This window comes from Apis laboriosa, unplaced genomic scaffold, assembly GCF_014066325.1.
Source record: "Apis laboriosa isolate Shangri-la unplaced genomic scaffold, ASM1406632v1 scaffold93_cov139, whole genome shotgun sequence".
Classification (NCBI taxonomy): Eukaryota; Metazoa; Arthropoda; class Insecta; order Hymenoptera; family Apidae; genus Apis; species Apis laboriosa.
In genome coordinates, this window is record NW_025224820.1 from 137594 (window position 1) to 152736 (window position 15143).

Genomic DNA, 15143 nt, shown 5'->3' on the forward strand with positions numbered 1-15143 from the left:
TTTCGCTGGCATAAGGATTGGAAAACATAAATATGGAATAAAAAGAAAAAGATTCTATTATTATTGCAAAAATTTTTTTTATCAAGTTTAAGAACAAAATATGATAATGTTTGCACAGCCTGGTATGCTATATTACAAACGGAACAGACAATTGAGTCATTAACAGATTACTTAATAAATGAAGAAATGTTATTAAAAATACGAAATATACAAATATCCTGAGAAGAATATTATATTGATTCTACTATGAGAGGACATAAAAAAAACCATATTCGCTGTGATCTTTGTATTTCCCCTAATTCTCGTGATTCTTGTGGTCTTGATACAAATATAAAAAAAAAATAATAAATCTCATTTCTGCAGAAAATCCGGACATTGGGCTCGTGATATTGGGCTTGTACATTGAAAAAGTCACATACGAAAGGACAATCCTTGGTAGCTCAATGAAAAAGAAAATAAAAATAAAAAACATCCTGATTCAGCTGAATTATTTAATTAGAGGATGTTCCACAAAAAGATAAAGATACATGGTTTTCCGATTCGGATACGACAGAATACATGTTTTTGAAACACATGTTGTTGAAAAGAATGGTTCAAAAACTTGAAAATATACATAGAAAATACATACATGTGGGCGATATATTATGTATTAAAGGCAAAAAAGACATCAATGTAAAGTGATAAGATAAATGTTAACGGAATGTATACGTGTTACACAATCAGTGAAGTATATTATACTGTAGTATATTATACTGCAATTAAAGAAGAATTTGTTGTCAATCAAATATGCTTCAGAAAAAGGAATGAGAATTATTTTTGAAGATGATGAAATATAAATATATAAAATGTATATACATTTTATATAAATATATGTATATAATATGTATATAAATATATGTATATAAATATATGTATATAAAATGTATATTTCTATAAGAACAATAAATTAATTATTAAGGCAAATAATCTTAATAACAAATTATATAAATTAAATTTTACGTTGATACTGAATATGCTGGTAACAGAAGCAAATATGTTAATGAGTATTATACCGGAATAGTGGCATGAAAGATTAGGACACGTAAATTTTAAAACATTGCGACATATGGTAATAAATTCAAATGTGCATGATTTGAAAATCAATAGTGTAATAGATAGTAATAGGTAGTAGTAGTAATAGAAAGTGATATTTATTGTGAAGAATGTATATATGCAGTATCGAAGAACTTTTTCGAAAGAATAATCTGCAAGGATTAAGCATACAGAAATATTTCATGTCGATCTATGCCAACCATTTATTGAAAAATCGTATTAAAGATTATTGGGATGAATCGTATTAAGGATATTATTAAAGGATGAATATTTAAAATATTGTTATGTTTATTTCTTGAAAAAGAAAATAGAAGTTCTCAATTATTTGTAACAGTTTTATAAAATATAAATGAATGAACATAAAAATACTGAGAACTAATTGTGGCAAAAAATTTTGTAATAGAAAGGTCAAAAATTATTTATTTTCAAAAAACAACATTAAATAACAAACAATGACGTGTGGAACAAAACAGATTTATCGAAAGATAAAATAGAACAATTATTAAATCAGTAGAATTCAAAATATTGAATCAAAAGTATATATTGCAAAGAAATCATTGCTATATTTATGGGCTGTGGCGATAGCTATAGCTATTTACATTAAAATTGGACAATTACGGAAATCTTGGAAGAATCAATACCGTATGAAAAATGATATGGCGAAAAGGCATCTGTAGCTCATTTACAAATTTTCGGAAAAAATTATTATGCTTATATATCGAAAGATCAAAGGAATAAATAGGAGATAAATTCAAAAAAATATTTGATAATAGATTATAGCGAAGAAAATAAGACTTATTGTTTTTATTTGATCTTATTGCGAAGAAATGTTACATTCGAAAATATTATTTTCAACGAAAAACTTAGCTGAGCCTATAGAGATAATTGAGTTCATTGATATCAAGACAAATAAAATAAATATGAAAGCGAATAAAATCGATAAGAATGAATTGATATAGCTATTAAAGAAAACGAAAAATCTTCGACACCTGATTCAACGAGATCTTTATCTGTTTCATGGAAGATATTCAATGTCAATAGAAGCCCATTTTAAAATGGCTGAAACATTTTTTGCTGCTTATGACAAACTATTCAAAAAGCATTAGAAACAGAAGATTTGAATAAATGGATAGAAGCAATCAACGAAGAATCTCTTGAAGAAAATAAAACATGGGTTTTAGTTCCAAGACTAAGTAATATTAATATTATTTTAAATCGCTGGATTTTCAAAAAAAACGAATGAGACAATTTATAATTATAAAGCCAATCTTGTAAGAGGCTATGTACAAAAAGATGGCATTGATTCAAAGAAACGTTCTCTCCGTCGTGAAATATGAATACTAATATCGGTTGCTATTATAATGAATCTGGAATTGATACAACTCGACGTGAAGACGTGTATTTCTGTATAGTGATTTAAAAGACTTATTTACATGGAACAATCAACTTGTTTTAAATTAGATGATGTGTGTGTTTGTCACAAAAAGTTTGTATGGATTAAAATAAGCATCAAGGCAATGGAATAAAAGAATCAATAAATTTATATATGAATATAGTTTGATTTTTTAGAAATAATATTATATGTATATATTATTTGATTTCAGAAACGTTAATTACATATGTATGTTGATGATGATAATTTGTAATAGTTGTTTAAAAATGAATGATTTATTTTTTAATCTCAATCGAGTGTTCAAAATAAAATATTCGGAGGCTGAATATTTTGTTGGAATGCAAATATAAAGAAATTTCAAAAATCTTATGCAAAAAAAATATTAAATAAATTTAATCATATAGACTGTTTTTCAATTGCAATGCCTGCTGATCCTAATGTTAAATTGAGTTCACTAAAATTACTGATAAAACAAAAAGAATGTTGGATATAACTATGGTATATTAATGTTTTTAATGGTGACTGTAAGATCTGATCTGTCATTCATTGTAAGCGTATTAAGTCAATTTATAGAAGTAGAAATCATTGGAATGGAGTTAATGAACGAATATTTAAATATTTAAAAGGAATGATAAATTACAGTTTAGTTTACGTCAAAATATTCAATTTTAATAGTATATTGTGACTTTGAGCAAACGACATAGATACTAGAAAGAGCACTACTGAATGGATTTGTCAGGATTTGTTTTGAACGGTGTTTCTGTAGTATGATTGTCACGTAGTATGATTGCTACTTCAGCAATTGAGACAGAATTTATAGCTTTGTATTCGGTAATGAAAGAAGTTACATAGTTAGATAGAACAAATTCTTGTAGAATTAAATTTTAAAATTTTAAAATTTGCCAACGCCGATTTATTGTGATAATCAAGTTACAATTATTTTAATAAAGAATTCAGAATTGTGTCTAAGCATATAGATACATAGTTTTATTTGCGAAAAATATAGAAAGGAGAAATAGATGTTCAATATGTTAAAACTGATAAATAATTAACCGATCCCTTTACGAAAATATTCCTGAAGCAAAAATTTCAAAGTTTATCTTTTTATCTCAGAATGGTATTAAAAATATAAATGTTTTGACATGACTGTATAATTTTATAAAGATATTCGTCGAGTGGAAATATGAGTTTATATATGTAAAGATGCGAGTCATATATTTTGTATTATATATATATTGTGTATTATGTGTGAATTAGGTGTCACTGGACGCGATTGCTGTTTTGATTTTGTTTTGTCTGTTTCCATTTTTGAACTACTATGCGACGCGACATAATGAGCTCAGCATAATAGAACAAAGATATCAATACGATCCACATCTATATAATATAGTTTATTCCTCTTTTCTTTATTAAATATTTTTTTTTATTGTTACTTTTGATTAAGTCATTTTACAACTTACTGTTTAATAGTATTCAACATTTAACAAGAATATAAAATAAATAATTCGAATTCAAATTTGCCACAAAAATTTATTTTTTATTGTAAGGAAATTCATCATCAATTATTAAAAATTTGATATATAAATTTTCTAATAATTTAATAAACTTATAAAAATATATATAACTTATATAAATATATAATAAAAATTTGATATATAATTTTCTAATAATTTAATAAACTTATAAGTATTCTACAATTGACTTTTTTTTAATCTCTCTTCGCAAAAAATATATATTATAGAAGATAATTCATAATTCATAATTCATTAATCTAAATTACTTCAAAATGAGCATAGCATTTTTTAAGTTTATTTTTTAATAGAAAGGGCAACAATATAAATGAAACGATTTGTTGTCAAATTTATAACGCGTTATATAAATATATATAATACATAAAGGCAGCTTACCAAAGTGATACCCTCGAAAGAATATATCACAGTGCCAAAAAACAAAGGCAAATCATGCCAATCGGCGATGTATCGCCTCTCATGAATCGATGGTAGATCGTTGCACATTATGTACATAGTGGCGACATAGCCAGCTATAACCAGAAAATTCGCCATCGAAGAGACAGGCACTAGGTATTTTAGATTTCTGATCCATGTGCTCAGCATTATAGGAATCAGGATGACAGCCATGTGTTGGTGAACATCCATCTCAATTCCGTATACGTCCATCACCTATAAAAAAAAATTAGTTTAACAAAAGTTAAATGCAATATACTAAATATAATAAATAGATTTATTAATAGAAATATTACATTTTTAATTCGCTCTTTTACTCTAGTGAATTTCATCGATATATAAATTAAAAATGCATATATTTTAAAATGAATTACAAAACAAAAACAAATATGCAAAAGTAAATATAAAATAAAATTTTCTTCTTTTAAGATTTTATTTTTATGGAAATCGAAATATTAATCCAAAATATATATATCAATATTGTCAAGAACTTGTATTAACGTTAGAGTACAAATTAATTGATTTATATATGTATACACATATGTATATATATGTATATTTGAAGAAATTTCAAACTAGATTTTTTTGAAAATAAAGTTTTATACAAAAAAATTTCTTTTTTTTTCAACTAATTTTTATATATAGTATATTTTATAGTATATAGTGTATTGTATATTTTGAATAATAAAGTAAGTTAATTTACTTTAAAGTTTATTTTAAAAATTTATAATTAGAGTGTTCAATATTTAAATGATTAAAACTTTGAATTTAATTTCTCAATAAAAATTATAAAAGCAAAATTAAACATTGAAAACTTACCAGTTTCATATTCTTCGCAATGAAAACAAAATATACACAGCAAAATCCAAGTTGTGTGATACATAAAAATATATTAACCAATTTTCTGAAACAAAGTAACATAAGATGATATAATCATATAGAAATAATCATATATAATCATAAAGAAAAACGAGAGAGGTGAGAATAAGACACGTTAAAATTAAATTTTTTTAAATTTAAAGAAAATGAAAAATTTAAAAATATTAAAAATTTAAAATAAAATATTCAATTTATTATTGAATAACTGATTCGAAATAAGAATTTAATTTAGTATCAGAACACGTTTTTCTTATTATACATATATCTACCTCATAAACACAGAGTATTTTCGAAGTGAAAGAGGACCAGTAGCGAAGCACAATTCTACCGTACCAGCAAATCCAGTCGTAGCATTTGGATCATTAATACGACGCGTCACTTCTTCGTTGCATTTAATCTATAATACATACGATAATATTTAAATATTAAACAAAAATTTTATTATATTATATTATGATAAAATAATAAATATAGAATACAATAAATTTATGATAATATAATATATTAAAATTATAATGTTATATAATATAATATATAATAAAATAATTGATGAAATTATTAAAAAAGCATAATAATTGATCTGAAACTTTAAAAAAAATATAAAGTTATAGTTCTCATATTTTTCTATAAAATATTATTACCAGCATATTCTATGAATAAAAGTAAAAAAATATATAAATATAAATTTATAAATGCTTAAAAATTAAAAAATTATAATAAAAATACAAAATAATAATAAAATTTTTTGTTTACTATTATATAGCAAAAGATTATTAGTCTAATATTATAAATTATTAATTTTAATACAAATTATATTATTTATCAACAATCTCAAGTAAATATAAAATATATATATATTGACAATATATTTCTATCCAGCATTGACAAAAACTCAATTCATTGTTATTTCGTTTTTTTTTTATTGTATTCTATATTTTCATTGTATTTTATATTTAATTTTATTTTTTCTAATATTTTCCTTGTATATTTATTTCTCAAAATATGCTACCATAGTTTTTCGAAAATAAAATATCAAAAAAATAGACACGAAAATAAGACATTCTATACATACACATAAATATTGTATATTTAATTCAAAGAGATTAGAAAATTATGATTTATATGATTTTGTTATTTTTTTTGTTGTTATTTTATTATTGTAATATTTGTTTTTTAAATTTTTTATTTTTTATATTTAATTGTCAAAATTTTATAAAATAAATAAATATTTAAGAAATAATTTTTTTTGTTAATATATTAATTTTGTATTTAATTATATACATATATATTTAATTATATACATATATATTAGAAAATTATTATTAAAAATTATATATGAAATATAAAGAATGCGCAGTTACTTATTAAATATTCACTTATTAAGCATATCTAAAATATGAATTATACATACAAGAATATGTTGAGCATGAACACAAATAACCCCGAGAAACATGGTAAGTGGAGGAGCTAGCAGTAATCCAGCATGCTTGAATGCATCCCCTAATGCAAAGATTCCCGAACCGACATTACCTTTGAATAGGTGCATCATTGTTTCTAAATACCTGTAATTATTCATTCAATATAAATAACTTTTTATATTTAATAACTTTTTATAAATATTTACAATAATTTAAGCCAAAAATATTTCAACAATTAAAATAATAATTTTATACGATTTTATTGCGATTAATATAAAAATATTCGTTGATTTTTAACTTATTAAAATTTAATTATAAACAACAAATAAGAATTTTTTAAGGATTGCTTTCTAATCGATGTCTTTATATTTTTTGATGATTCAATTTTAAAAAAGATTTTAATAAAATATTTGGTAAAAATTTATAGGAAATATTTTTATCTAATTTAATACTTTAGAGAAATATTATTATTATTATTATTTAATTTTTAGAGAAATATTAAAGATATTATATATATATGTTATATTATTAATGATTTAAAATTTAAAAATTAAAAAAATAATTTAATAATTTTCACTACTTTTAATTTTTATTTGATAGAATTCTTATAGCTATAACAATAATTTTTATCAAAATACTTAACTTACTTACTTAACTTACTTATGTTTAATATATTTGTATCATTTCATATTCAAATTAGATTTAAATAAAAATTAATAAGAAATTTTTGTAAAAAAGAATTTTTTATTAATTTAGAAACAAATATTTAATAAGTTAGATATATATATAATATTTTATAATATAGAAATAAATATAATATAAAAATTATTTATAAACATATAAAATTATTTGCAAACATACAAAATAAAATAATAAATAAATAACAAATAACAAATAAAAATAAATTGAAAAAAAATTCGATCTTTAATGAACGTTAATAGCTTCAAAAATTAATATTAATATAAAATTTCTTAAATATTTTTTATATATTATCACTCAATCTACTTTAAAATCAAATGATCCAATCAACTAAAGTTGAAAATCTATATTATTATTAAATCTATACAGGCTTTTTGCTTTTTTTGTAATTAATTATTTACAATTCATAGACAAATATCATTCATTTAAAAAGAACATAATTATTATTCGAATAAGTGAAATAAAAAAAAAAAATAAAAAATTACAAATTAAAATAAAATTGAATAGTATTTTTTTGACACATAAATATTTAATGTCTCACTAGTTAAAAATAATTTCTTCCATTTTCTAACGCTTTATTCTAAGAGAATAAGATTCTCTATAGAATATTGAAAAATAATTTTAAATAAATCCAATTGCATAAAATTCAATAACAAGTTACATTTGATAATAAATTTAATATTTTTTATGATATTTATTTATCAACTTTATTTTTTTAAATTATATATCACAGTTGAATAAAAATTTAATCAATAATTAAATAATAATATCGTACTTCAATCATTATTAATATTAATAATTAATAATTAAATTTTTAATTTAATTGTGTAACGATTTATAATAGTGATAAAATTTATTATCAAATTATTATTATATAAGTACTTTATAAATACTTTATCATTATTAAAATATCTTTTAATAATAATAAATATCTTTAATTGCGATTTAATTACTAATATATAATACTTAATTATTAATATAATTAACTATTTTAACTATCAATTCGATAACTGATTTCGATAAAGGTTAATAATTAAATTCTTTTTGCAATAATTAATATTTATTTTATATGATTCTTATTGAAGCGTTTTTATTTTAATATTACTTATTTTCCAAAATCAAGTTGTTGATAAAAAATCAAAAAATGATTCGAAATCATTAATCAATTATAAATTGATTATAATTACTATAATCATTATAACAATTATAATTATAAATCATTAATTAATAAAATCAATTAAATTTAATGTTTAATGTTTATTTAATAATATTTAATGAATAAAGTATAAAAAAAAATTTATTTTAACTTTCATTTGAAATTCTTAAACATAATTGCAAAAAAATATTTCACACAATTTTTGAAACATATAATTATATAACCAAAAATACTATTAATATGATAATAGAGATTCTCTAAAAAGTTAAATGTAGAAATTACGCCGATTAATGAGAACTTATGCCAATATTTATTTCGAGATTCGGTTTTGGCTTTTGTAGTTTATAGAAAAATTTAAGTTTGATGTGCTTCTTTAATCATCGTCATAGATATTATTATGTAGATACATAGATTCAAGTTAAATATGTTTTACAAAATCTTAAGTATTATCAATAAAATGATAATAAAAATAAATAAAGTTTTTTTCTATTCGTCATTTATTTAATTATAAATTATTTTATCATGATTTGCATTAATATGCTCATAAATTTAGAAAATTATTTTTCTACATCATACATGAACTACTATATGTATGATATATATTAATATCATCTCAGAAAAAACGTGTAACAAATTTATGCCAATAATAACACTATAATTAAAGAAATGAATTGAATTTTATTCAATTCATAACACAAGATAGAAAAAAAAGACATTAAATATTACACAATATTAATAATTAAGAATTTAATATCGTATAACAATATATGAAGATGAAGAATTTATAAATATTTTTATTATATTATTTTTATTATTATATTATATTATATTATTATTATTATTATATTTATATTATTTAATAAATATTCTTTAAAAAATATAATTAGAGTTACCTAAAAGAAACTTTTAAAAATTTAGAGCTTAAAAATTCTAAAATCTAAAATTCTAAAATCTAAAAGAAGAATTGAATTAAAAATTTTGAATAATTTTATATATAAAATTTTATATACATAAAAAAATAAAAATATTAACAAAGAAAAAAGTTAGAGATATAATAATACAAAAATTATTCTTTTATCTTTATCTTAAAATTTATTTATAATTATTTATTTTAGAATAGTAAAAAAATATTACAAACTAGAAATATTTATTTATATAAGTACATCAAAATTAAAATAAGGATTGATATAATCGAATAATAAGATACAATCAAAATACAAGCAAAATGAAATGATATATAATGTATACATTATGTTCATTCATTTTAAATATATACGTATATTGCATATCTATTAGAATGTATTGGAATTATTTCTTTTTTTTTCAGTTGTTGTATTTTTCATGTGTAATAATTATTTGTTAGCATAATTCTAAAATATATTTTCAATCGGAATGTAATAAACTATTTTTACAAACTTTCACAAAAAAAAATCGCACAATCAAAAAACTGATTTCGATGGCATAATATGTTCCATCTAGAAAAATTAATTACGGACGACATGTACATTTTGAAAGTTAATAACTTAACAAGTTAAGAAAAATATATGCATAAGTAATATTTTGAAGATGCTTCAATATAAATATAAAATATATAATTAAAATAATTATAAAAATAGTATAATATTAATTTTTGAAATATTTTTTCGTATTTATAATAGAAATAATGACATGTGTGTGTGTGTGTGTGTGTGTGTATGTGTGTGTGTGTATTTACATATATATATTATATATATTTCAAACATATTGTATAACATATAATTTTTTTTTTACATATACATATTTAACATATAATTGTTACAATGATGTCCTTGACATGAAATTCTTTATCTGTATTATTTAAATATCCTTCAATGAATAGAATTGTACCTGATCTTCGGCGAAATACATTCATTTATTGAAAATAGATATAAAATATAATCTGAAATTTTCACTTTAATTATTCATATTATCATATTACAGAAAATATATTTCTAATATGTTATAAATCAATTTAGATGTTTATAAGAAAAAATTTTATTAATTTTTAAATTATTCTGTTTCTCTTTGGAAGAAAAATTTTAATCCTAAAGTTTCTTTACATTTATATAGATTTCTTATTATTTATTAAAATAATTTCATAAATATTATGGAAAATGATAATTATTCTATAAATTATTTCCTTCTTGTTACATTTCTTGTAACATTCCTCATTATATCTTAAGTGTATAGTAAAATAATAGAATAATAATAATAGAATAATAATATGAAAATGTAAAAATAAACTTCTTAATAGAATTCTTGAATATGAGGAACAAAAGAATATATTGTTATTCAAATTTTCTAATCATAAAAATGATCCATTTAATTATTATTTAATTTTATTCTTATAACAAAAATCACTGATATAATATTCTGTCTAACAAAAATGTTTCTTATAAAAATGAAATTAAATAATTAAAAAAAAATATAAAACATTATTTCATAAATTTTTTAATAATATTTTTAATAACATATAATCATTGATTTAAAAAAAAATTATATTTAAAATTACTTTAACAAAAGAAAACTACGAAATAAATTTATTTTAATATTTTTAAATATTATTAATAAATTTTATTAATAAATTTTAATAATAAATTTTAATAATTTTTAAATTTAAAATATGAAAATATCTATCCATTTTTATTAATTCTATATTTATTAATAATTTTATATAATTATTTAAATTTTTATTTATCATTTAAAAAATAAAATTAATAAAGTAATTTTTATTAGAAAATAATTAATCTAAAAATAATTATATGATTTTAAATTTATGATGTTTCATATATAGAGAATTTAGAATTTTACGCTTAATAGATAATTCGCTTTTTTAATAAATAAGAATGTATTTATAGTAACAAAAAGTGATTACAATCTCTAATATGTGAATCTATCTTAAACTGTAAATAGCATATTCAAGATGTGAATATAAAACTTATTTTTTTCTTTAACTTAAATTATCAAAGAAATTTTAATAAATTTTCCTAATTTGTAATTTATTTACAAAAATCAATAAAATTAGTATATTTGTAAAAAGATTAACGAAATAAAAATAAAAGATAAGTAAACTTACGAGGTTGGATGATGAACAGAAATTCCATGTTCACTTCTACCTTCTATTTCGGAAGCCTTTTCCATTGCCAAAATAGGATCTTTTGATTGAAAGGCACCATATGTACTGCCATTTCTAAAATAATAAATAATAATTATATTATAGAAGTATTTAATTTAATATTAATACGATTTTATAACTTCTTAATTATTCAATTTTTAAATTTCATATAATTAATTTTATATAATAATCATATGAATTTTATATATTCAATTATTTTTATATTTTCTAAAAGTAACGAATTTATTAATTTTTTTGATACTTAAGATTTCTAATATTATATATAAAATATATATTTGATTGATAAATCCTATATAATATTTAATTATTTTTTACATAATTCTATCAACAATTTCGCATATTTTAATGTCAATGATATTATATTTGACTTATATTTTTTTTATTTTAGATATTATATTTTTATATTTAAAAAAAAATTCTGTACTTTTAAATAAAAAATTTATTAAATTTTACTGAAATAAAATAATTTTAATTATTTTCATTAAGTAGATATTTTTTATTAATATTAATAATCTTTTCTTATCATTTTTAAATTAGTAATTATTATTAACATTGAATTTCGAGTTTTTATATTGGCATTTTTTAGTTAATTTTTAAACAAAATATTCTTCATTTGATTATATTACATATTGTATGCTTTATGACATTATGGACATTAAGAAATAATTTTTTGTTATAATTTTGGTATAATTTTTATTAAAAAAAAATTTTTTATCACATTCACAATTGATTTTCTATATTATATATACATTAAATGATGATATATATTATAAAATTAAGAATTTTTTTCCTGCAAGATATATCACAAAAATAATAATCGTGAAATAAATTTTCCATTCATAAAAACAAGTATGAAGATTTATATAAAGAGTTCAAATAAATATAAGTGCCAATAAAAACTCTAATTATCGAATGTTTCTTTGTTGCAAAAATGCGAGATTGGACATAACAAATTTAATTATTAATTATAGTGTCAATGAATCTATTTCTATATATAAAGTTATATAAAAGTTACATTTAACTTTTTCCATGAATAACAAACTTTTTTTAATGAGATTTTATTTATATATATTGTTTTATGATTAACAATATATATAAATATATATAAATAGTACAAGCTTTACTCTATCAAATACACTTATTAACTTTATTATTAACACTTATTTACTTTCGATCATAAACGAAATTGAATACATAAATAAATTTATAATTTAATACATAATAAATTGCATCCAAAATAATTACTCAAATTATTCAATAATTTTTCAATGAAATCAAAATAAAATAGATTACAAGCACATAATTTTTAAATATTTAATTTATCAATTAAAAATCTAATCTAATCTAAATCTAAATTGATAATTCTTAAGTGAAAAAGATTAAGAAATAAAATATTTTATATTAACTTTTTTTGTTAATTTTAATGTTATAGTATTTATAAGAGTTATTAATTATTAATACAAAAAATTACAATCTATAAGAATTTGAAAAATTGAACAAATTTAAAAATATATAAAAATATAGAAGAATATAAATAAAGTTTGTAATATTTAAAATATGCAACTAATATTATTAATATCAAATATCAAATTATTATTATCAAATATTTTCATGAAAAATAAACAATTAAAATATGTTTCATCTAAAAAAATATAGTGATAATTATATATAATAATAACATAAAATATCTTGATCTTATAAAGAATATCTTATAAAGAATAAGTGAAACATATTTAATTTTAAATAACTTATATTTTAATTAACTTATATGCAATATTTAATATTTTAAGATACAATTTTAAGATAAATTTCATCTAATTTAAAAAGACAAATTTTAAGATAAATTTTATCTAATTTTTTTCAAACAAATTTTTAATAATCCAAATAAATATTTTATTTTTCTTCTGAAACAAATTCCATTAAATTAGTGACATGAACAATATCGAATTTATTTATAATTCGTTTTCGAAGTGTATTATTATATATAGTTATATATATAATATATTATATTATATAGTTAATTTTTATTTTAAAATATAAGTAACAATAAGTAACATACAAGTAACATACAAGCAATAAAATAATTACAATTAAATTCGTTATATTGAACTTTATATTTATCCATTAGATATATCTAAAAAATAAAAATTTTTCCAAATTTTTGAGAAATTTAAAATTTATTTAAAAAAGAAAACGAAATAATTTTTTTAGTCAACACTAATTATTGATGTTTTTTATATTATTTTTTACTTCTCAAAAAGATAAGTTAAAGAATATTATTTTAATTGTATTGTTCTTATACAAAAATATAATACATAATTATATTTTTTTTCGAATAATGTGAATACAAAAATTTTTTAAAACTAGAATTATTTTTAAAAAATTGTTTGATTTTAAATTTAAAAAATTTAAAAAATTAAAAAAAATTTTTTAAAAATTAAAATATATTTTAAAAAATAATTATAAATAAATTAATAAATAAATTATAAATAAGATTCTTAATCAAGAGAAGAACAATTTCTGAAGAAGAATAACTGAAGAAAAAAAAAATAAATAACTATTGGTTTTTATATCGTTGAATAAGTAAATGATTAACAATGAATTAATACAAAATATTTAATAAATATTATATTACGGAAGTGATATTATTGTACAATATAAATGAAATGTTTATTTACAATAATAATAAATGAATATTATTAAGAATAAAAAAATAATAGTAGATATTAAGCAATTGTATGTAATAATTACGTATTCAACTTTTATTTATATTCCAATAATAATAGATTATCATAAATAGCAACACAAATTATTAAAGCTATTTTAAAATTAAAAAAATTTTTTTAAATTTGAAATTTTATAATTTGATGTTAAAACGAAGAAATATTATTAAATGTCAACTAGCTACATCATTTTTGACTCTAATCTTACCATTGAAATAAAAACATGTAAATATGTAATACTGCTACAATAGTTTCATAATTTACCTGTTCAGTTAATCAATTCATTTTATTAATTATTTTAAAAAATAGGATATGGGGAAAAGATATATAAATGTAAATTTAGATATGTTTAACTTTTTATCTCATAATACTTACACTGTGAATTAAAAGTCAAATTAGAAATGAAATAAAAATTAAATTTATAGATTATTTAATAATAAATTTAAATTTAACAGATTATTTAATAAGAAAAAATATAATATATTACAATATAATAATATTATTATAATTATTATAATTAAATATTGTATTATAACTATATATTATTATATTCATAATATTAATAATATATTAATAATTTATATATATATATATATATATATATTATTTATAGTATAATTCACTTAAAAAAATGTGAATTTAAAATTCATGAAACAGTAATAAAA

At 18.6% G+C, this 15143-nt stretch overlaps 1 protein-coding gene across 2 annotated transcripts in view; it reads right to left on the reverse strand.

The window, feature by feature from the left end:
* LOC122719675 (proton-coupled amino acid transporter 1) overlaps positions 1-15143 on the reverse strand; it is a 60303-nt gene that overhangs the window by 9324 nt on the left and 35836 nt on the right. For both annotated transcript variants that reach the window (XM_043945689.1, XM_043945690.1), the window contains exons 3-7: positions 11696-11809; positions 6740-6890; positions 5598-5725; positions 5269-5353; positions 4393-4665 (exon numbers count right to left, since the gene is read on the reverse strand). In XM_043945689.1, the coding sequence (XP_043801624.1) occupies positions 4393-4665; positions 5269-5353; positions 5598-5725; positions 6740-6890; positions 11696-11809 (751 nt within the window). The remainder of the gene's footprint in view (positions 1-4392; positions 4666-5268; positions 5354-5597; positions 5726-6739; positions 6891-11695; positions 11810-15143) is intronic.